General features: G+C 44.8%; 1 protein-coding gene across 1 annotated transcript in view; it reads left to right on the top strand.

Annotated features, from left to right (window-relative positions):
* The first annotated feature begins 424 nt into the window (after positions 1–424).
* LOC123083834 (serine/arginine repetitive matrix protein 3) overlaps positions 425–24,492 on the top strand; it is a 39,038-nt gene continuing 14,970 nt past the window's right edge. The window contains exons 1-2 of the mRNA XM_044505733.1: positions 425–461; positions 691–931. Of these exons, the coding sequence (XP_044361668.1) occupies positions 425–461; positions 691–931 (278 nt within the window). The remainder of the gene's footprint in view (positions 462–690; positions 932–24,492) is intronic.

The raw sequence follows: 24,492 nt of genomic DNA on the forward strand, positions 1-24,492 counted from the left end.
AACAATAAATATTAAGCAAACAGATGCATAGCGATGCATGACATGACAAGTATCGGTGCTAGGGGTGCCCTAACGCGGTATGAGGTGGTACCGGTGAAGGGGGGAAACATCCGGGAAAATATCCCCGGTGTTTCGCATTTCCGGACAGATGAACCGGAGGGGGAAAGTTGCATGTTCGCTATGCTAGGTATGCGTGGCGGACGAACAGGCTGCGTATTCGGATTCGTCTCGTCGTTCTGAGCAACTTTCATGTAGAAAGTATTTTCATCTGAGCTATGGTTTATTTTATACGATTTTCAAAAGAATTTATTAATTTCTGGAATTTAATTAATTATCTAATTTAATTCAAAATTGGATTTATGACATCAGCATGATGTCATGCTGACATCAGCAGTCAACAGGGGTTGACTGGTCAACCCAACAGATGGGGCCATTGACTGGGTCAACAGCACAGTCAACAGGTCCAGTCAGCAGTGAACAGTCCTGTTGACTTAGTCAAACTTACGCGTGGGTCCCACTGTCATCCTCTGTTTAGATTAGTTAGGATTTAGTTATCTAATTAGTTTAGTTAATTGATTAGGTTAGTTAAACTCAATTAATTGAGTTAATTAATTAATTAATTTTAATTTTTTTAATTCTATTTTTATATCTTTTTTTAAACGTTTTGGGGGTGGAACCCCTTTGTCATAGGGCCATTGGGCCATAACGGGTTTGGGCAACAGGCGGAGGCCAAACCCACCCGGGTGCGGGACAACGCCGACGCGGAGCCACCAGCGTGCGCGTGGGCCGGCCGGAGCTGCCCCGGCCACGGCGAGCAGAGGGGGCGGCACGGCAAGGGTGGGCGCGCGAAGAGGGGAAGCAGGGAGGCTACGGCGGAGGGAGAGCAGCGGCAGGGGCGAAAGCGGGAGGAGGGGCGCGCAGCGGCGAGCAGGTGGGTCGTGGGACACGCGGCCGGCAGGGGGCACCGGCAGCATCGGGCCCGAGCGCTGCTTGGTGCGGCTGGGCTAGCGCCAGGGTGGAGCAGGGGGGAAGGGGCGGCTGGCGTAGGAGCTCACCACGGGAGCATGGGGGCTAGGCAGAGGGCTCGGGGAGGTTTGGGGTTGTCCGGCGAGGGAGAGGACGAGGCGGCGTGTCTGGCGAGGGCAGCGCCGGGGTTGGGTGCCGGCGACGGAAGCACGGGGCAGCGCGGGATCGAGCCCCTCCCCCGATCCAGGATCAGTTGAGTGGGGGTTTGGGGAGGAGGATGATGCGTCCGACGAGGGGGCGGGTCTTCAAGCGGCGGCGGCAATTGGCGGGACCTGCAACGGCGGGCGTCGGGGCACCGGCGTCAGGTGGCGGCGACGTCGTTGTTGCTTCCCCCTCGATCCAGGCGGGATCGAGCAGAGGAGGGTCGTGGGAGAGGGGGTCGGCAAGAAGGCTGTCTGATGATGGGACGGACGGTGACGAGGGCGGCAGGAGGCGCCGGGCGGTGTCGTCAGGGAGGCGGGGTCCCGATCTAGATTGGGATTGTGGGAGGGGAGGAGTGGACCGAGAGGGGGAGTGGTGTACGTGGGGGGTTAGGGTTAGAGCCTGGGGTTGGTGGCACCGGTTGGGCCAGGGGAGGGAGTTGCGCCGGCCAGGGTCGGCCAGGTGGGCTGAGGCCCAAGGGGAGCGCGGTTGCCAGTTGGGCCAGACGACCCAGTTGACCGGGGGGGGGGTTCTCCTTTCCTTTTTTGTTTGTTTGTTTTCTTTTCTTTTACTCTTTCTTATTTTGTTTTTATTTCATTTTGATTCATTACAGTTTTATAAAACCTAAAAGCAAGTCCCAATTTAGCAATAATGGTTATGCTACTGACCCATTAATTTCAGGCAACTAAATAGGATATTTTAATACTTTATAAAATAGAGACATTTATTTAATTGTTTTACCTACTGCTTTAATTACCTAAGTGAATTTAAACCTTTTATAAAAATTTGGTTTCCCCACCATAATTTCCTATGAATTAAATGGTTCACTCCGAACATTTTAGTTTTAATATTTGAAATTTTTTATTGTTTGCTTTATTTAGAATTTGAATTTGAATCGGTTTTTTTAATTAACGGTAGATTAGCAATAGTAACAGAGGTGACGTGGCTCGTTAAAGTGAGATTACTGTAGCTTAATTATCCAGGCGTCACAATTCTCCTCCACTACAAGAAATCTCGTCCTGAGATTTAGGAGGGGGAGTAAGGGGAAGGGATTAGGTTACGAAATTCTAACGAATCTTCTCGGTCATGGATGCTCTTCTCGAAGAAGTTGACCGCTTTCGTTAATGTTGTCATTCCTTAGCTTCGGGTTATCAGGGTAAGTCATCAACCTTTCTTGGTGAACTCCATCGTACTTACCAATAAGAAAGGGGCAGCCCAACAACGATAGGATGCTATCAGGGGAAATCATCTGGGGTTTATCCCATGAATGATCACATGAGTAACTCTCGAATTGGTCAAATGGAACACATCGAGAGCCGAGCAAGAAGGTACGGTAAGAAGTTTCAAGTGGCTAGTCAATCGTTTGTTGCCTAAAAACAGAGTGTGAAAGGGTTTTAGAGCAACAGGAATAAGTATTATGTCTGATACCAGAATTGATGATCTCTTGGAAGGTGGCTCATGAATTTCATACGAAGCCAAGCAAGAGGAATAACCTTTAGGAGTTGGGGTGTACAGGACAGTCAGGTTTCGATCCTGTGGGACTGTGGGTTATGGGCCCACCATGTGGGTTAAAATCAGGAAGGGTGCTAACATTTGCACGGCCATCATAGCAAGGCAGGTCAGAGGATAGCCTGTCAATTATGTTGGCAACAACGTTGGTACCAAGGGCGAGGGACGAAGAGAACCATTTTCCTGCTCGTTAAGACGAGGCAGACCAATAGGCAAGGTTCTCATCCATCGGTGGCTACCGGAATGTCATCAACAATAGTAACAGGGTCTTACTGATAGAGTTGTACACCGAGGTGTTTGCACAAGCAGGGAATTATTACTGCTTATATCATATAGATCATAGAAAGGGTTTAAACAAACCAATGGAAAGGGAAAAGTGTCTATCAGATTTAATCAGAACAATGGAAAGAAAAATGTGTTTAAACACATATTTCGAGGGTATATCCTTCCCAAGGACAAGCAGAGCATGATATCCATGTCAGGATATAACGTACAAAACCATTTAGGTTAGGGGAGAGGAAGTTCATGACATTATCCAAACAATGGTGTTTGAATAATTGATAAAGGAAATTTAGCATGGTGCTTCAAATGTTCTTATCGATGATCAAAGTACCACAGACATGCTTCGAGATAGCATTGACATGGCCATCAAGTAAGGGTCAGAATTTGGATGCACAAAGGATCCATCAGGAACAATTTATAGAATAAGTCTTACAATTTCCTTATGGAAGAATGGATAACTTTGCTAAAAAGGAAGAACTATAACAATAGGTCCTCCGGCCAGGTGTGCTAGGCATGACATCACCTTACCGGGTCATACCAAGACCAACGTCATAACTCCTGAAAATATGTTCCAACCATCATATCTGACTGAGATTTAGATCTGATTGGTGTCAGGATACCTCATACTCAGGATGCATGAGAAACAGGTGCAACACCTATTGTCGAGATGACATTGTAAGATTCTTAGGAAATGAACTATGGAAGAGAGTTCCGAAACAAGAGTTCATCATTAAACCAAGGGGAGAATGAGGGGTGGTTTATGGTCTCAGTGACAATTCATTAGGATTTCCAAAAAGATGTATTTCCACAATTATGTGTACAAGGAGATAACATTAGTCATATCGAATGATATAATGATGTATGCTCGAGGGAGAACATACACAATTTAACAATGATAGAAGGGTGCACCCGGAAATCTGGACTAGGTAGCACGATCAATGTTTGAATGATGATCCAATAAGCAATAGACTTAGAATGAAACTATCGACCATTAACTTCAAAGAAATAGGGTTGCTATAAGTTTTGAAATTTACACCTCTCAGTCCATTTGCCGGTATTCCGGTTAGAAACAACACGGGGACCAAGAAGGAATGGTGATGGTGAGAAGTATCAATCGTATCTAGAACTCTCAATAGGTGGTGAAATTCCGACAACATTCTTGTCCTAAAAGGTGGTAATATTCCAAGCTAAAGAAGAACAAACGCTGGATAGCAAGGAACTCAAGGTATAACACAAAACATGGACAAGTTTGTGTTGGAGGGCGGCAATAAAGTTGCAAATGATAACACAAATCTTTGAGGGGCAAGGATGATATTTCTCATCAAGGATTCAATTGATATCCTAGAAGAAGTCAAAATGTTGATGATGATCACGACAAATTTTGTCGCGATATTTCATGAAGATGTAATCGATCAGCGATGACATCAAGTCAAAGGAATGATGAAGAAAGAGGTTATTGGAACCACAGTTACGACACAAACTCGAAATCAAGCTTGTTGTATAAGGTGAAAGGGTACGACGAGGAAGATTGACGTAAGCTTAGCCATCGTCGCAAATTGGTGCTCCGAGAATAAGGACCGTGTAGCATAGTTAAAATTAGCACAATAATGATATAGCCAATCCTGCTAGGAACGATGTGATCGAGTTCAAACCCGTAAGTAATGATGGTTAATAAGAGTTGTTGAATCGTAGTGCGGACTCAATTCAATTATCGGTGTTCTCGAGTGACTAATAACTTATAACCAGATGAAAGATTGGAATCTGTGAGAATTAATTGTAGATGAAGAACTCATAAAGAGTTATGTAGTTCCATGATATTCTCGAGATACCAGGGTGTAATGCTAGACGGTAGATCAAAGTAAAGGTTGGACTGGTGTATTGATCCACAGAAGACAAGTGCTTAAACTTGCCTGTGAAATCGTATCAGAGAGAACATATGGTTGGAAACATGGTTGCAACGGATTAATTGTAGATGAAGAACTCATAAAGAGTTATGTAGTTCCATGATATTCTCGAGATACCAGGGTGTAATGCTAGACGGTAGATTGGAATCTGTGAGAATTAATTGTAGATGAAGAACTCATAAAGAGTTATGTAGTTCCATGATATTCTCGAGATACCAGGGTGTAATGCTAGACGGTAGATCAAAGTAAAGGTTGGACTAGTGTATTGATCCACAGAAGACAAGTGCTTAAACTTGCCCGTGAAATGGGATCAGAGAGAACATATGGTTGGAAACATGGTTGCAACGGATTAATTCATCGATACCAAAGGATATTATTTCAAGGAAATAGTTATTATTACAAGAAGCTTCCATGATAAGGTATACATCGTGTCCATGGGCATGAATACAGGGTTCAAGGTCGACTCCCACTTGTTCAATGCATAACCTTTCATTCACCTCTCGTATTTCGAAAGTGACATTAGCTGTTGACAGCTTTTACCTGGTGCAATACGAGATAAGTATGACCCGTGAAATCTTTCGGGTTCTCACAGATTTAAGGAAGGCCTAGGTTCAACCCATCGGGGCATCGTAGAAACATATACCACAAGCTTCGATAGTAAATAATACAAGCTCGAAAGTAGAGCATGGTTCACAAAGAAGATGATACAATTTACCATAGGCATTATATACCCATGGCAAGGCTCACAAGGTTATTGAATACGAAGGACACTATCGGATAAAATCCAACAAAGGATCCGACGGTCCATAACGGAGCTGATGTGAGCATGGGCACACAATCAGAAGAAGAAACAATGCAAGGAGATCAAATTATAGAAACAACTGACTAACTCAAAGCTCAAATGCAAAGGAATTATGAATTCCAAGACAAGGGATCAAAAGCAATGCTTTGATTAGGGATGGATAAGTTGAATAGCCTTAGGGGTACAATCGATGGCAATTTGGTTGGTCGAGATCCAGCTCGTGTTTAAAATGGTGTCTGAGCCGGAAGGATGAATTCTAGGATCTGGTTGAGGATTGCGAGCGTTCACAACAAATTGAATCAGCGGATTCAAAATGATAATGGCAAAGGATGCCAATAAGATTACCAGACTTATGCAGTTATTCATAATGCAAGCAAGCAAGAATTTCAAGAGCAATAGGCTGTCGAGGATTTTTGAAAGATCAAATAGTATTTCAAATACTTTGGTGAAACACATGAACAACTGGGGAGAAACAAATCCTCGATGTGTGTGAGGATTAATTTGTAGGTGTATTCAGGTGACAAGGAACTGCAAGGCAGTAGGCACAAAGATTCTTGGGACAACAATGAGTATTTCAGGGTATCTTGTAATAACAAGAGCAACTGGGGACTAAGATAAGAATGGAAAGTGTATGTAGTTATCTATAGGGGTTGGCGGTGGAAGGGAGTTGCAAACGCAATGAGCACAAGTTCTTGGGATAACATCGGAGAGTATCTTCAAAATCATCTGGTGCAACAGGCGATCATCTGTAATAAGGGGCTCTCCGGAAGGAAGTATTTTCGAGAACCTAAAGTTAGTTTTGTTTTTAGCAAAATCATTTAACCCAAATAGAAGAGAGAGATCAGAGTCCCAGAATAGACGAGGAATAAAAGATCCTAATACCACCCAATGGCGACGTGGGCCCATGGGCCGCACAGCCAAGTTACTAAAACAATTTTCATCGACTAGACTCAACTTCGGCCAAGGAGGGTGGAAGGGGGATTCCGACAGGCAGTTGGCTCTGATACCAACTTGTGACGCCCCCGATTTGACCGTACACTAATCATACACGCAAACGTGTATGATCGAGATCAGGGACTCACGGGGAGATATCACAACACAACTCTACAAATACAATAAGTCATACAAGCATCATATTACAAGCCAGGGGCTTCGAGGGCTCGAATACAAGAGCTCGATCATAGACGAGTCAGCGGAAGCAACAATATCTAAGTACAGACATAAGTTAAACAAGTTTGCCTTAAGAAGGCTAGCACAAACTGGGATACAGATCGAAAGAGGCGCAGGCCTCCTGCCTGGGATCCTCCTAAACTACTCCTGGTCGTTGTTAGCGGCCTGCACTTAGTAGTAGGCACCTCCCGAGTAGTAGCAGTTGTCGTCGACGGTGGCGTCTAGCTCCTGGGCTCCATCATCTAGTCGCAGCAATCGGGTATAGGAAGGGGGAAAAGGGGGAGAAAAGCCACCGTGAGTACTCATCCGAAGTACTCGCAAGCAAGGAGCTACACTACATATGTATGCATTGGTATCAAATGGAAAAGGGGTATCATATGTGGACTGAACTGCAGAATGCATGTAAGTGCATCTAGTGCCCCTTAGTGATTTTGGTGTATTGAAGACTTATAGGTTAAGGGACTAATGTGTTTATGAGTGTACACAGGTCTATAAGTCTATGAGGAGTTTGATATTTACAGAGAAAGTCGACCCCTAAAAATGAAGTTCTTCGTCTGAAGACTTTGGTATTCTGAAGACTTTCTGAAGACTTTGAAAGTGAAGAAAATGGTGTGACTTTGAAGACTTGGTATTCATTCGAGGAACATAAAGCGTGAAGACTTTTGTTTTCATAGTTTCATTTTCTCTTTCTTGAGTCATAGGAAACACCGTACTGTTAAAGGCGGTCGAGGAAATACTAAGGAAAATTTTCCATGTGATGCTCAACTCAAAATCCTACACCTACCAATACCTTCGAGTGAAGCCATTGGAAATCTCATACAGTCCAGTCATATTCTTCAGTGACAGAGACGAAGTTCTTCTGGTCTCTGAGGAATTTGTTCTAACTGAGGAGTTAGGAATTTGCCAGTGCGGATTTCCTACACAGTGAGGAACATGATAGCCCTGAGGATTTTGCTACTCAAAAATCCGACCGTTGCTGTGCTATGCGCCAGCTGTCCCAAAATATCTATCCACCTAACGGTCATATCATTGAAGGGCATTTATGTCTTATCATGTCGGGCTGCTCCCTAGGCTATAAATAGCCGCCCCCTACAACCACTAGTTTGTTGGCTGCTTCGAGAGAAACTGACACCTGTCATTTGAGAGCAACCCATCCTCCAAGGACTTTGAGCGAAAATCATCAAGTGAGGAAAAACAAAAACCCAAAACCCAAACACCTACAAACCCAAGTGATTGAGCATCACTGAAGAGATTGATCCTGCATGGATCCGACGCTTGCTACCTTTGAAGACTGTGCTTCTTCTAGACAGTTAGGCGTCATGGTCTAGAGCATCCAAGAGGAATTGTGGATCGTCGAGTGACCAAGTTTGTGAAGGTTTGGAAGTCACCTGAAGACTTACCACGAGTGATTGGACGAGGTCTGTGTGACCTAGTTCAAGGAGAATATGGTGAGGACTGGGTGTCCTGAGCTGCGTGTTCAGGACTGGGTGTCGGGACTATGTGTCCTCGAGTTTAAATACTCAGCCGCTCCAACCAGACGTACAACTGAGACAGCAGTTGGAACTGGTCTACCAAATCATTGTCTTCACCAAGCTTACTGGTTCTATTTCCTCAACTCTTTCATTTCCTCATAACTGTGTTGTGTGCTTGTTCATATCTGTGTTTGAAGACTTTGACTGAAGACTTTCTCAATTTCCTCAGTTCAATTTCTTCAGTCTGTTTGTCTTCATCCTGTGTTATCCTGTGTTTACGCTTCTACACTCTGTGCCTGTCTTCATTTCATCATGATGACTACACTTGTATTCTGTTATGTTTACTTTTGAGTACTCATTCCGCTGCTGGTAGTTCTTCGCTAAGGAATTTCCTAACCAGCAAATTCCTCAGTGAAGAATTTCATAAAAATCGCCTATTCACCCCCCTCTAGTCGATATAAAGCACTTTCAATTGGTATCAAAGCAAGGTACTCCCTTGTTCTGTGTGATTTTGGTTTAACCGCCTGGAGTTTTAGTTATGTCGACCGCAGGTTTGATCAAGGTCTCTGCTGGGTGTCCTACCTTCGATGGGATGGACTACCCCTACTGGAAGAATAAGATGTGAATGCATCTTGAAGCAATTGATAACAATCTCTGGTATGTTGTGGAAAATGGTGTTCCCTCAATCACACCTTCTCTGAATGCTGCTGATGTGAAGAGATTCAAGCAACTCGACTCTCAAGCGAAGAATATCATATGTGGCCATATGAGCAAAGGACAGTATGGCAGAGTGAGTGCTTTGGAGACAGCGAAGCTTATCTGGGACAGGTTGTCCAAAGTGAATGAAGGAGTCTCAACTCAACGTGACTCTCGAGTTGATGTTCTTCGCAGTCTCTTCAACCACTTCAAAAGACTCGACAATGAAAATGTTCAACAAACCTTCGATCGCCTCACTGACATCTCAAATGAGCTTCAAGCACTTGGTGCACTGACATCACCGACCATGAGGTGGTGAAGAAATTGCTGAGATCGCTTGATTCCTCATTTGACACTCTGGCATTGATGATACAAGAACATGCTGATTACAAGTCACTTGATCCCGCTGATATTCTCGAAAGGCTAAATACTCATGAGTTCCAACTTGCTGAAAAGAGAGATCTCTATGGTTCAAGCTATGGCAGAACACGTGCACTGAAGGCCAAGGCCTTATCTGAGTCCGAAGATGAAGACTCTGGTAGCAGCCTTGGTGATCCTGAAGAACTAAGCCATGATCTGGCTCTGCTTGTGAAGAAGTTCCAAAAGTTCTCAAGACGTGGTCGCTTTGGGAGACCCTCAAGGAGCAGTGATTCCTCATCAAGTGACTACAAGAGGAGGCTCTGCCACAAATGCAAGAAGCCTGGACATTACATTCAAGATTGTCCTCAATGGGAAAAGGAATCAAAGAAGAAGAAATACACGGATTACAGTTTTGATGATGCGAAGAAAAAGAAGAAATCCACAAAATCCTCATCATCAAAATCCTCAAAGCCTTCATATCATAAGAGAGCAGCTCCAAGAAGGCCAGGGCATTCATTGGCAAGGAAATGGACTCTGAGGCTGAATCTGAAGAAAATGAGGAAGAGGAGTCATCTGAGGAGTCCGAATCCGTTGTGGCGAGCCTAGCTCTCGCTACTGCATTCGTCAGCAAGTCTATCTTCAACACTGAAGAAAATAACCTCACCAACAAAGCTGATGAAGGGGATGATGACTATTCTTCCACCTACTGCTTCATGGCAAAGGGTGCCAAGGTACTCAAATATACCTCATCTGAATCAAGTGAGAATGAATCTGATGAAAATCTTAAGCCCAGCTATTCTAAACTTGCTAAGATTGCTGTAAAACAACAAAGGGCTTTAGAAAAGGTTCAAAACATGCTAGACAAAAGTGATGATATGTTAGGTGAAGAATTGGATCGCACTAAAGCCCTGACTGAAAATCTTTAGAGATTTCAGACTAGGTTTGACAATCTTCAAAGTCATCATAACACTCTCTTATCCGATCATGAGAAGCTTTCTTATGAATTTCTTCAAAGAAAGCTTGACCTTGAGAAGCTAAGAGTGAGTTATGAAGATCTTCAGAAGGAGCGCAATTCATTACTTGCTCAACAAATCAGCGCTTCTCAGGAAGAATTTGTTCCTCCATGCTTGAAGTGCATTGAACATGAATCTGCTCATTCTTCACCTGAATGTTCAAATGCTGCTAATGTTTCAAATTATTCACATGCCTCTGCTATCACTAATTCCTCATCTGAGGACATTGCTAGTATCACTGACAATGCAGGGCTGAAGGAATTGTACACGACAGGCATGTACAAAAGCCTCAAAGGGCATCAGGCTCTTTGTGATGTGCTTAAAAAGCAGATCCTCAACAGGAACCCTAGGAAAGAGGGTATCGCCTTTGAGAGGAAACTCAATGCTGATGGTACATATTGGAAGCCTGAGCAGTACCCCAAAACTACATGGGTTGCTGCAAAGGGACCTCCAGTTGATCCATCTAACTTATCTAGATTTGCATGTGAATCTCCTCATTCTGATGATGAGTCAATTGACTCCAACTATAAACTGTTCAAAAATCAGAATGGTGAAGTATTTGCTAGATATGTTGGCACTTACTGCAGGAACGGCTCCCCTATGAAGAAAATTTGGGTTCCCAAAAGATGCCTTGAAAATCTTCAGGTGAATGTCATCATGACGCCATCTGTGAAGAATAGGAACCCCAGATCAAATTCTTCATATGGACCAAATTCTTCATATGGATTCAAGTCCTCATACGGACCAAATTCCTCATACGGATCAAAGTCCTCATATGAACATCATCGTGCTAACCCGTCTATTTCACAGGGAGGATCTAAGGATTATGGATATGTGCATTATTCTTCAAATCATTATGTCCATAATTCCTCGAAGAATTTCTCTGCATACTCTTATGCTTACTCTAACCCCTCTTATATGAAACGAAATGGACTGGCTTCTATGCCATCCTTCTCGTATGGAGCTCGCAGAATGATGAACTCTTTGCCACCCCTTCAGATGTGGGTGGTGAAGAAAAAGAACTAATCTCTTCTGCAGGGTCAGGTCTCCAGACGTACATAATCGTTTGAAGAATTTGCTGGAGACCTGAGTATGCCTGATAGGACGCAGGCTAATCATGAAGAAATGAACTTTCATTTCTCACGTCCTCATATTGCTTTATCAGTTCTTTTACTTGATGAAATTGATCTGATGTATTGATGTCATATTCTTCACTGATGAAGTATATGAGTTTGTAAGCTGCACTAATTCATCTGCAGGATGATCAACCCAAAGCCATTGAGTGGGTCCTCGATAGTGGATGTACAAACCACATGACTGGTGACAAGAATCTATTGATGGATGCTCCATTATCTCCGTCACATCTGAAGCATATCATCTTTGCTGACAAAGGCAAAAGTCGGGTATTGGGTCTAGGTAAGGTTGCGATTACAAAGGATCGACACATGGACAAAGTCATGCTTGTTGAGTCCTTAGGATACAACCTTATGTCTATCTTAATGCTTTGTGATCTTGATATGGTTGTTGTCTTTGGCAAGGACCGTTGTGTTGTGGTTATGGAAGCTGACAATTCCAAAGTCTTCGAAGGCTTTAGGATAGGAGACCTGTATATTGTTGATTTCTCTACAGGACCACAACCAGCCGTGTGCTTACTTGCAAAAGCTTCAGAAGGCTGGCTCTGGCATCGACGACTTGGTCATGCAGGCATGAGGAATTTGCACACTCTTGCGAAGAAGAAGCATGTCATTGGCATCGAGAATGTCAAATTCCTCAAGGATCACCAATGCGGAGCCTGTGAAGCTGGGAAGATGACCAAGGCCAAGCATCCAGTGAAGACTATCATGACCACCACTCGCCCATTTGAATTGCTTCACATGGATCTCTTTGGTCCTAATCATTATTCTGCTATTTCAAATGAAGCATCTCAATATGGCTTTGTTATTGTTGATGATTATTCTCGCTACACATGGGTACACCTTGTTACTTACAAACATGAAGTGCAGGAAGTCTTCAAACGATTTTCCTCGAGGGCTTCAACCAACTTTGGTGTGAAGATCAAGCACATCAGAAGTGACAATGGCACTGAGTTCAAGAATTCTGGTCTCGATGACTATCTTGATGAACTTGGTATTACTCATGAGTTATCTGCTCCTTATACTCCTCAGCAGAATGGCGTCGTGGAGCGCAAGAACAGGACTCTTGCTGAGATGGCTCGCACTATGCTTGATGAATACAAAACGCCTCGTCGTTTCTGGGCTGAGGCAATTGATACTGCGTGCCACATCATCAACAGAGTATATCTTCACAAAATCTTCAAAAAGACTTCATATGAACTCCTCACTGATAAGAAACCCAATGTAAGTTATTTCAAAGTCTTCGGTGCTAAATGTTGGATTAGAGATCCTCATCACAACTCAAAATTTGCACCGAAAGCACATGAAGGTTTTATGCTTGGCTACAGAAAGGACTCGCACACCTACAGAGTCTTCAACAACGTTCTTCACAAAGTTGTTGAAACTGTAGATGTGCGGTTCGATGAAACTAATGGCTCGTAAAGAGAGCACCTACCTACTGTGATAGATGAACCAGCACCTGAGGAAACTATCAAGTTCAAGGCTACTGAGGATGTCATTCCTACTAAAGAATTTGCTGAAGAATTCATTCCAGAACATGAAGAACGTCGAGCTAATGCACCTGAAGAAAATGCTGAAGAAAATGGTGTTGAAGAAAACGCTGATCAAATTCTTCAACGACAACCAGCTCATCCTCGCATTGCAAAAAAGAAGTGCAAGTTGAAAAGATCATCAATGACATCAAAGCGCCAGGTCCTCTCACACGCTCAAAAGCTTCACATTTGTCTAACTTTTGTGGGCACTATGCTTCTGTCTCTATTACAGAGCCCACTAAGGTAGATGAAGCATTTCTGGAGCCTGAGTGGATTCAGGCCATGCAAGAAGAATTACATCAGTTCGAGCTCAACAACGTCTGGGAACTGGTCAAACGTCCAGATCCTCGCAAGCACAATATCATCGGCACAAAGTGGATCTACCGCAACAAGCAAGATGAAAATGGCCTTGTGGTGAGGAATAAGGCACGGCTTGTAGCTCAAGGCTACACACAGGTTGAAGGAATTGATTTCGATGAAACTTTTGCACCTGTTGCTAGACTTGAGGCTATTCGCATATTACTTGCTTATGCTAACCATCATGATATCACTTTATATCAAATGGATGTGAAAAATGCATTCTCAATGGTAAGATTGAGGAAGAAGTATATGTTGCTCAACCCCCAGGTTTTGAAGATCCTAAGAATCCTGACAAAGTCTTCAGACTCAACAAGGCCCTCTATGGTCTCAAGCAGGCCCCACGGGCTTAGTATGATACTTTGAAGGAATTCCTCATGACGAAAGGCTTCAAACCCGGTTCACTCGACCCTACCCTTTTCACTAAATCTTATGAATTGTTTGTGTGCCAAATATATGTTGATGATATTATCTTTGGATGTACTGACCAACGTTATAGTGATGAATTTGCCTATATGATGAGTGAAGAATATCAAATGTCTATGATGGAAGAGTTGAAATTCTTCTTAGGTCTTCAAATTCGTCAACAATGCAATGGCATATTCATATCTCAGGAGAAATACCTCAAGGATGTACTGAGGAAATTCGGCATGCAAGATTGCAAAGGCGTCAAAATTCCTATGCCCACAAATGGCCATCTGTGCACTGATGAAAATGGTATTGACTTCGATCATAAGGTATACCGCTCCATGATAGGTTCTTTATTGTACTTATGTGCATCTAGGACAGATATAATGCTTAGTGTTTGCATGTGTGCCCGATTTCAAGCTACACCGAAGGAATCACACCATAAGGCTGTGAAGCATATTCTTCGATATCTAGCTCACACACCAACACTTGGATTATGGTACCCCAAGGGCTCGGCTTTTGATCTCATTGGATATTCTGACTCTGACTATGCTGGTGATCGTGTGGACCGCAAGTCAACATCTGGTACATGTCATTTCCTCGGACGATCTTTGGTCTGTTGGTCCTCGAAGAAACAGAACTGCGTATCACTATCTACTGCAGAAGCTGAGTACATTGCCGCTGGTTCTTGCTGTGCCCAATTGCTATGGATGAAGCAAACTCTCAAGGACTACGGCGTCAACATGAAGAATGTGCCTCTCTTCTGTGACAATGAGAGTGCCATCAAGATTGCTCACAACCCAGTTCAGCACTCGAAGACAAAGCACATTCAGATTCGTCATCATTTTCTTCGTGATCATGTGTTGAAGGGCGAAATTTCTATTGAGCATGTGAAGACTGAAGAACAACTAGCCGATATCTTCACAAAGCCCTTGGATGAGAAGAGATTTAGCAAGTTGCGGTGTGAGCTAAATATCCTAGAATCTTCAAATGTTCTTTGAAAAGGACACTCATCCTAACACTTATGCAAAACTGATGACTTAGATGTACAACACATGAAGAAACGTTTTTCTTCAATCAATGAAGAATAACACTCTTAGTGTGAAGAAATTAATGAAGAATTTGATTCTCAGAACCCTACGATAATTGTACGCGGTGCCTGAAATCATCATTCTTATACGGTGGATCACGCCACCACCAAAAGTTGAAATTCCTCAAATTATTCATATTCTTCAACTTTGCATAGTCTTCACTGGTTCCGTCGTTTTTCTTCATTGGATATATATATATATATATATATATATATATATATATATATATATATATGAGTTTATGTCCTCTACAACATTCACTTATTGCTATTTCTTCAAGTTGGTTTTCTGCTAAGTGAATGTGATCGGACCCTTCCCCTCTATGCTATACTCAACCCAATCTGTTCACAAATTCTTCATGTGCGTTCTATTTGAAACTCGTTCAAAATCTTCACTGTGTCCTTGTCAGCTGAAGAAATTGCGAAGGGAACTTTAAAACCTATCTTATCGAAAATTTTGGCTTTGCCACTCAAACCGTTCCACATCCCACGATACACTTATCCACTCACCCACGATCTAACACGATCTTCACCTCTCACTACGTGGGTGACACATGTCATGCGAATGAGAAGAGTCAGGGGCACGTTCGTCCAATTTCTTCGGGCGAGCAGTTTTTCACCGTGGCTATAAATACCCCTCCTTCCCTTCCTCACTTCTTTTACTCCGCTCGATCTCTCTCTAGCTCGAGCTTCTCAAACCCTAGCGCCGCCGCTACTTCATCGCCGCCGGTGATGAAGAGCTTCACTGCCTCGACCTCGTCGTCGACGTACTCGCGCCGACCGCGGAAATCTTCACTCCGCCGCCGCCGTAGCCGTCTTCCTCCGCCAAGTTAGGGCGTGGAAGATCTGCACAGACGAACTTCACATCTCCTCACTCCAGTTCGTCGTGTTCTTCGTCCAGGGTAATTAAAAGTTACTTTTACTACCCTCGTTGATTCGAATGATTATCTTCAAAATCTTCAAAGGTGTTTTCTTCATAGATTCACACACTAAACACCTCACAGGTCATCTGTTCTTGATTCGTTTCTCTAAGCCATGCTTTTCTTCAAGATTCCTCAAATGTGTGGATTTTTAATCTACACATCTCTGGAACCTAAGACAAAGAACACTTAGTGAAATTCTTCAAGACTCATCTGGTCAAATTCCTCTAACTTGTTCTTTTTACAAAACCTTCTGAGAACGCATATGACCTCTCCAAATTCCTCGCAACTATACTCTGTTCACAGGTAAACATGTCAGCTGCTGAATCACTAGGCTCTCATCAACTTAACTCATTTGCAGTGTTCCTCGAAGAAAAGTTGCATACTTCTTTAGAGAATTCAATTGTTCAAATTCCTCAACTGAAGAAAATGGCTGATGGTAAGAAGCCACAGAAGGGAGGAAAGAGGCCTGAGGTAAATACAGCGTTTGAGATCCCTGATGAAATACATGCTGGGTACTGCACACCTACTGAGGAAACCAAGAATGAGCGCAAAGTGCACATTCAGAAGATAGAGAGGAGATGGGCAAGAGAGTGGAGGGAATACAGATATGTCACTCCTAAGTACATGAAGAAATTCGCACTCAATCCTCCATACCCAAGACCTCCATTGGCACCTGGCTAAATCGCTGATCCCACCAGCCTCAAGTGCGGTGAGTACTATCCTGATGAACGGGACAAGCGCCAAGCCAAGTTGGCTAAGCAAGCCAGAGAAGCAGTGAGGAAATTCAATGAAGACTCTGCTGCTGCTGCTGCCTCTGGTGAGGCCTCTTCTATCAAGCCAAAGAAGGCTATGTCAAAGAAGCCTGCGCGCAAGCCAAGTGCTTCACCAACAATGCCCTCAAGGCCAAGTTCCTCAGCAATGCCCTCACGGCCAGAATCCTCAAAGCCCTCATGGCCAACTCCTCATGCTGCTCATGTTCCTCCAAAGTCCTCAGCTCCTCCGCCAAAGCCCTCAGATGTTCCGACTAAATCCTCAGCACCTGTGCATCTCGCCTCGTGCCAAAGGACTGCAGGCATCTCCATTGCCTCAGGTGTCTCACCTAGTTCCTCAGCTGCACCAAGTTCCTCAGCTGGCCCCTCACTGCTAAAGACAAAGGCCACTGCTGGACGAGGTCCTCGCCCAAGTCCTCAAAAGAAACAAGTCGCTTTCCAAGTACCGTCTGAAGAAGACGAAGCTGATGATAATGAACTTGCAGAAATCATCAGAGATAGGCAAGTCAGGGCCGCTAGAGCCAAAGGATCAGAGGTGCCACTGCTTTTGGATCCCAAGTTGATCCTCGACCACATTGATGTCTGGCACAAGGACCCCAACACTCCCTTGCCTAACTTCAAGCTGACTCCTGACCAGAGTCACATGCTGACCCACTTCATTCAAGAAGAAAAGTGAAAATTTGAGAAGGCCAGGAAGATCAAGAAAGCGCAGTACAAGAAAGAGCGCTATTTGAAGAAAAACGTTGTCTCTATGACAACTGAAGAACTTGTCACTATTCAGACTGAGATTAAGAAACTCAGTGATGACTTTGACGCATATCGTGCTGATTGGCTTGGAGCCAAGGTTCGTTTTGTGAAACTTGCGGATAACTTCACTTCCAATGTTGCAGCCCCAACACAACAGAAAATTCCTCAGGTTGAAGCATCTGCTCAGCCTACTGAAGAAAATGCCAGCACCGCTGATGACAATCAGGCTGCTGAAGAAAATGTGAGTTCCAGGGCTGATGACTGCATTCCAGCCACTGAAGAAATTGCCAGGGCACCCACTAGTGGTCCGCCTAAAGAAACTGAAGAACTCAGGGCAACTGCATCAGTTGTGCCTGAAGAAAATCAACCAGATTCTTCAGCTGCTCCTGCACCAACTTCAACTCCAATCCTTCCATCTGCATTGGATGTGAAGAAGACCAAGGCTGCATAGCATGCTGCAGTGAAGAAAAGGAAAGCATCAGCTGCTTTAGATTCTTCAGCTCCGAAGAAAATGAAGCCTATGACAAGTTCATTTGCAAATCCGATTGATGATGTTCCCATCTCAACCAGGCCATCAAAGGACCTTGTTCCTTTTGATGAAGAATATGTGATCCCCAGCGGATCTGATGAAGAAACTCCTTCTGCTGCTTCATCTGAACCGTTGGATGAAGAAATTGAAGTGGATGCGATCCCTTCAACACCTATCATCTCCTCGCCTATGCCTCAGTTCACAGCTGAAGAGGCTGGCATTGAAGAAATGGAAGATGAAGATGTGGACATTGGCTGCTCCACACCCGTAATCAGTGATGAATTCTGGGAAAGTCAGCATCCAAACTCACCAATGTTCACCCCTCTACAACAAATTCCTCAGTCCCCCACACAAACTGTACATATGGGCTCTGAAGAAACTCATCCCACTGCATCTGTCCATGAGGAAATTCCAGCCACTAGTGCTGAAGAAACTGTTGCTGCTGAACAACCAACGATGCAGACTGTCACTGAGGAGGCACCAGAAATTCCTCAGCCTGAAGAACCTGCGATTGAGATTCCTGAGGTCGTGATGCAACTCACTGACACTCCTCTGCCGAAGCTAAAGGACCCATTCTCACGTAAGAAACAGTTCAAGGCTGATGATTTCTTCGGCGAGCACGTATTCTTCGAAGATTACAACCCATATAACTCTGCTCGCATTAGGAAGAGGCGTTTCTGGACTGCTAGTCAAGCCAATTTCTATTCCTCAGTGTAGTTCAACAAGGAGAAGATCTTCTACCATGAGCATATTCCTCACGTGGATATGGAATCTCTGCCGTGCTTCGCTCCAGTCCTTAGTGTTCTTCACGACGCTGGACTGCTAAACTTTTGCTTTGACATCTGCGATTGGAATGAAGAACTGATTCTTCAATTCTATGCAACGCTACACATCACTGGAGATGCTGAAGATGTGAATTCCTGGGTGTGGGACTGGATGTCTGAAAACACTCACTATACTGCACCAGCCTCTGAATTGCTTCGTGCTCTACCACTCAGTCCTCCCCTTGAAGAAGCTCGCTGCACCTACAGTGAACCTGAGCTCACACATCATTACATGCAGGTGCTGATGAAACCTTTGAAGCCAGGTCAGGCACCAAGAACCAAATTCCTTGTGAACGAATTGCTGTACGTGCCTAGAACTATCCATCATATTCTTACGAGGACAATCAGTCCTATCAAAGGCCACGACTCATCTGATGAGCAAATTGTTGGCATCATGAAGAATCTGGTATTCAACATCGTTCATGGCATTCCTGTCAATTATCATGATTTCTTCATGAGGACTATGGCCAATGTTGCACTGTCTCCGTTTGAGCTGGAGCCTTATGCACCTTGGATTATGAGATTCCTCAGGACAAGGTCTTCACTCAACTACAAAGCTGATTTCCAGAATCACCTCAGCTACTTGCCCCCAATTGAAGTCCTCAAGCAGACATATTCTTCAGTTGATGGAAAGGGCAAGGCACTAGCTGTAATAGATGAAGGCATTCGTCCATTGGATGGTCAGTTTCACAAAGCTGCATCTTATTCCACCAATGATGACTCTGCCACACATGACTCTGCCAATGCACCCAAGTCCACTCCTCAAGCCACTGCTCCGCGCGTGATGACTGACCGTGAACTTCTGCTTAGTCTTCACCAGAAGGTGGATCGAAATCACAAATGGGTTAAGCGTCAATTTGGTTCACTTCTTCACAACATGACTGCCACACACAATGCAGTGAAGAAAAACCACTACTACCTCCATCAAGTCTTCGGTCGCACCTGGGCAATCCTGTCACATATGTATGGTGAAGAAGATCTGAAGAACATGGGTCTCAAAGAAGATTTTGACTGGTCTGCACCTCCACCGAAGAAATTCAAAAAGGTCAAGGTTCCTTCTTTGGTGGCCAGCTCATATTCTTCATCGCGCGACACTAATGAAAATGAAGACTTGGACGACACTGCGGCAGGCCCTACTACAACAAACGACCCCAACAACGCTGGTGCTCCTTCATCAACTTGATATTCTTCAGGGGCGTTAGTCCTCATATTCGTTCCTTTTGGTCATTTGATGACAAAGGGGGAGAATTTTGAGTTAGTCTTCAAGCGGGTCTTTCTATATGGGCATTTTTTGTTAAGTTACAACTCTCGTTCTTCTGCGACTTTATTGGATCGAGTTGTAAACTTAAACCCGATGGTGCTCTGATACTCTTGATACGTTTTTTGCATGCTTATTCCTCGTTAATATTATTGCACGCATGCTGAATTACATCAGTCACCATATTTCATCATGCATTTCAAATTCTTCACTGTTATATATCAAATGTGTTTATTAATTACAAGATATAAGGGGAGATCTCCATGATTCAACTCTGCAAGTGTGCATTGCTTCAAAAGCAAATTCCTCACTATGCACATCTTCAGGGGGAGTTCTTCTATATCTTGCAATCAAATTCCTCAATATTAGTAGTTACACTTCATATGTTTATCCCCGTTGAAAACTTAACCTATATTGTCATCAATCACCAAAAATGGGGAGATTGTAAGTGCATCTCGTGCCCCTTAGTGATTTTGGTGTATTGAAGACTTATAGGTTAAGGGAATAATGTGTTTATGAGTGTACACATGTCTATAAGTCTATGAGGAGTTTGATATTTATAGAGAAAGTCGACCCCTAAAAATGAAGTTCTTCGTCTGAAGACTTTGGTATTCTGAAGACTTTGAAAGTGAAGAAAATGGTGTGACTTTGAAAACTTGGTATTCATTCGAGGAACATAAAGCGTGAAGACTTTTGTTTCCATAGTTTCATTTTCTCTTTCTTGAGTCATAGGAAACACCGTACTATTAAAGGGGGTCGAGGAAATACTAAGGAAAAATTTCCATGTGATGCTCAACTCAAAATCCTACACCTACCAATCCCTTCGAGTGAAGCCATTGGAAATCTCATACAGTCCAGTCATATTCTTCAGTGACAGAGACGAAGTTCTTCTGGTCTCTGAGGAATTTGTTCTGACTGAGGAGTTAGGAATTTGCCAGTGCGGATTTCCTACACAGTGAGGAACATGATAGCCCTGAGGATTTTGCTACTCAAAATTCCGACCGTTGCTGTGCTATGCGCCAGCTGTCCCAAAATATCTATCCACCTAACGGTCATATCATTGAAGGGCATTTATGTCTTATCATGTCGGGCTGTTCCCTAGGCTATAAATAGCCGCCCCCTACAACCACTAGCTGGTTGGCTGCTCCGAGAGAAACTGAAACCTGTCATTTGAGAGCAACCCATCCTCCAAGGACTTTGAGTGAAAATCATCAAGTGAGGAAAAACCAAAAACCCAAAACCCAAACACCTACAAACCCCAAGTGATTGAGCATCACCGAATAGATTGATCCTGTGTGGATCCGACGCTTGTTACCTTTGAAGATTGTGCTTCTTCCAGACGGTTAGGCATCATGGTCTAGAGCATCCAAGAGGAATTGTGGATCGCCGAGTGACCAAGTTTGTGAAGGTTTGGAAGTCACCTGAAGACTTACCACGAGTGATTGGACGAGATCTGTGTGACCTTAGTTCAAGAAGAATACGGTGAGGACTGCGTGTCCTGAGCTGCTTGTTCACGACTGGGTGTCCGGGACTATGTGTCCTCGAGTCTAAATACTCAACCGCTCCAACCAGACGTACAACTGAGACAGCAGTTGGAACTGGTCTACCAAATCATTGTCTTCACCAAGCTTACTGGTTCTATTTCCTCAACTCTTTCATTTCCTCATAACTGTATTGTGTGCTTGTTCATATCTGTGTTTGAAGACTTTGACTGAAGACTTTCTCAATTTCCTCAGTTCAATTTCTTCAGTATGTTTGTCTTCATCCTGTGTTATCCTGTGTTTACGCTTCTGTACTCTATGCCTGTCTTCATTTCATCATGATGACTATGCTTGTATTCTGTTATGTTTACTTTTGACTACTCATTCCGCTGCTGGTAGTTCTTCGCTAAGGAATTTCCTCACCAGCAAATTCCTCAGTGAAGAATTTCATAAAAATCGCCTATTCACCCCCCTCTAGTCGATATAACGCACTTTCAATGCCGGAATAAGAGGGGGATAGCTAGTCCTTTCGAAGACTACGCTTCTGGTAACCTCCATCTTGCAGCATGTAGAAGAGAGTAGATGGTAAGTTCACCAAGTAACATCGCATAGCATAATTCGACCCGATGATCCTCCACTCGTCGCCCTGTGAGAGAGGGATCATCAGTTGTATCTGGGACTTGGAAGGGTGTGTTTTATTAAGTATCCGGTTCTAGTTGTCATAAGGTCAAGGTACGACTCCAAGTCGTCCTGTTACCGAAGATCACGGCTATTCGAATATTTCAACTTCCCTGCAGGGGTGCACCACATTTCCCAACACGCTCGATCCCCTTTGTCCGGACACACTTTTTTGGGTCATGCCCGGTCTCGGAAGATCAACATGTCGCAGCCCTACCTAGGCACAATAGAGAGGTCAGCATGCTGGTCTAAATCCTATGGCGCAGGGGTCTGGGCCCATCGCCCATTGCACGCTTGCACGTTGCGTACGCGACCGGCGAGCAGACCTAGCCTCCCTTATACAAGAGCAGGCGTTCCAGTCCAACCCGGCGCGCGCCGCTTAGTCGCTGACATCACGAAGGCTTCGGCTGATACCACGACGTCGAGTGCCCATAACTGTTCCCGCATAGTTGGTTAGTGCGTATAGGCTAGTAGCCAGACTCAGATCAAATACCCAGATCTCGTTAAGCGTGTTATTTTGAAGTAACCACGAACGCCGACCAGGGCCAGGCCCACCTCTCACCTAGGTGGTCTCCGCCTGCCCTGTCGCTTCGCCACAAAGTAACAGTCGGGGGCCGTCAGGAACCCAGGCCCACCACTACCTGGATGGAACCACCTGCCCCTTCAGCCCCCACATCGGAATCACTTGCGGGTACTTTACGAGCCGACCCGTCTTTAGTCATCACATGTATCATGTATATGTATATAAGTATATACCCATGATCACCTCCCTAGTAATCATGGCCCGATAGTATAACACGGCAGACGGACAAGAATGTAGGGCCACTGATGATAAACTAGCATCCTATACTAAGCATTTAGGAATGCAAGAAAGGTATCAACAACTGTAGCAACAATGACAGGCTATGTAACAGAATAGGATTAATGGAAGGCAGTAACATGCTACACTACTCTAATGCAAGCAGTAGAGAGAAGAATAGGCGATATCTGGTGATAAAGGCGGGGCTTGCCTGGTTGCTCTAGCAAGAGAGAGGGGTCGTCAACACCGTAGTCGTATTGGGTAGCAGCGGCGTCGGTCTCGGTGTCTAGCGAGAGAAGAGGGGGAAGAAACGATAAATATTAAGCAAATAGCTGCATAGCGATGCATGACATAACAAGTATTGGTGCTAGGGGTGCCCTAACGCGGTATGAGGTGGTACCGGTGAAGGGGAGAAACATCCGGAAAAATATCCCCGGTGTTTCGCGTTTCCGGACAGATGAACCGGAGGGGGACGGTTGCATGTTCGCTATGCTAGGGATGCATGGCGGACGAACGGGCTGCGTATCCGGATTCGTCTCGTCGTTCTGAGCAACTTTCATGTAGAAAACATTTTCATCTGAGCTACAGTTTATTTTATATGATTTTCAAAAGAATTTATTAATTTCCGGAATTTAATTAATTATCTAATTTAATTCGAAATTGGATTTATGACATCAGCATGATGTCATGCTGATGTCAGCAGTCAACAGGGGTGGACTGGTCAACCCGACAGATGGGGCCATTAACTGGGTCAACAGCACAGTCAGCAGGTCCAGTCAGCAGTCAACAGTCCTGTTGACTTAGTCAAACTTACGCGTGGGTCCCACTGTCATCCTCTCTTTAGATTAGTTAGGATTTAGTTAATCTAATTAGTTTAGTTAATTGATTAGGTTAGTTAAACTCAATTAATTAAGTTAATTAATTTACTTAATTGATTAATTTTAATTTTTTAATTCTCTTTTTTATATCTTTTTTAAACGTTTTGCGGGTGGGACCCATTTGTCATAGGGCCATTGGGCCATAACGGGTTTGGGCATTGCCCGGGCGGAGACCAAACCCACCCGGGTGAGGGACGACGCCGACGCGGAGCCACCAGCGGGCGCGCGGGCCGGCCGGAGCTGCCCCGGCCGCGGCGAGTAGAGGGGGCGACGCGGCAAGGGTGGGCGCGCGGAGTGGGAAGCAGGGAGGCTGCGGCGGAGGGAGAGCAGCGGTAGGGGCGAAAGCGGGAGGAGGGGTGCGCAGCGGCGAGCAGGGGGGCCGTGGGACACGCGGCCGACAAGGGGCACCGACAGCGTCTGGCGCGAGCGCTGCTTGGTGCGGCGGGGCTAGCGCCAGGATGGAGCAAGGGGAAAGGGGCGGCCGGCGCAGGAGCTCACCGCGGGAGCATGGGGTCTAGGCAGAGAGCTCGGGGAGGTTTGGGGAGGTCCGGTGAGGGAGAGGGCGAGACGGCGTGTCCGGCGAGGGCGGCGCCAGGGTTGGGTGCCGGCGACGGAAGCGCGGGGCGGCGCGGGATCGAGCCCCTCCCCCGATCCAGGATCAGTTGAGTGGGGTCCGGGGAGGAGGACGATGCGTCTGACAAGGGGGCGGG

The sequence above is a fragment of the Triticum aestivum genome, chromosome 4A (genome assembly GCF_018294505.1).
Source record: "Triticum aestivum cultivar Chinese Spring chromosome 4A, IWGSC CS RefSeq v2.1, whole genome shotgun sequence".
Taxonomy (NCBI): domain Eukaryota; kingdom Viridiplantae; phylum Streptophyta; class Magnoliopsida; order Poales; family Poaceae; genus Triticum; species Triticum aestivum.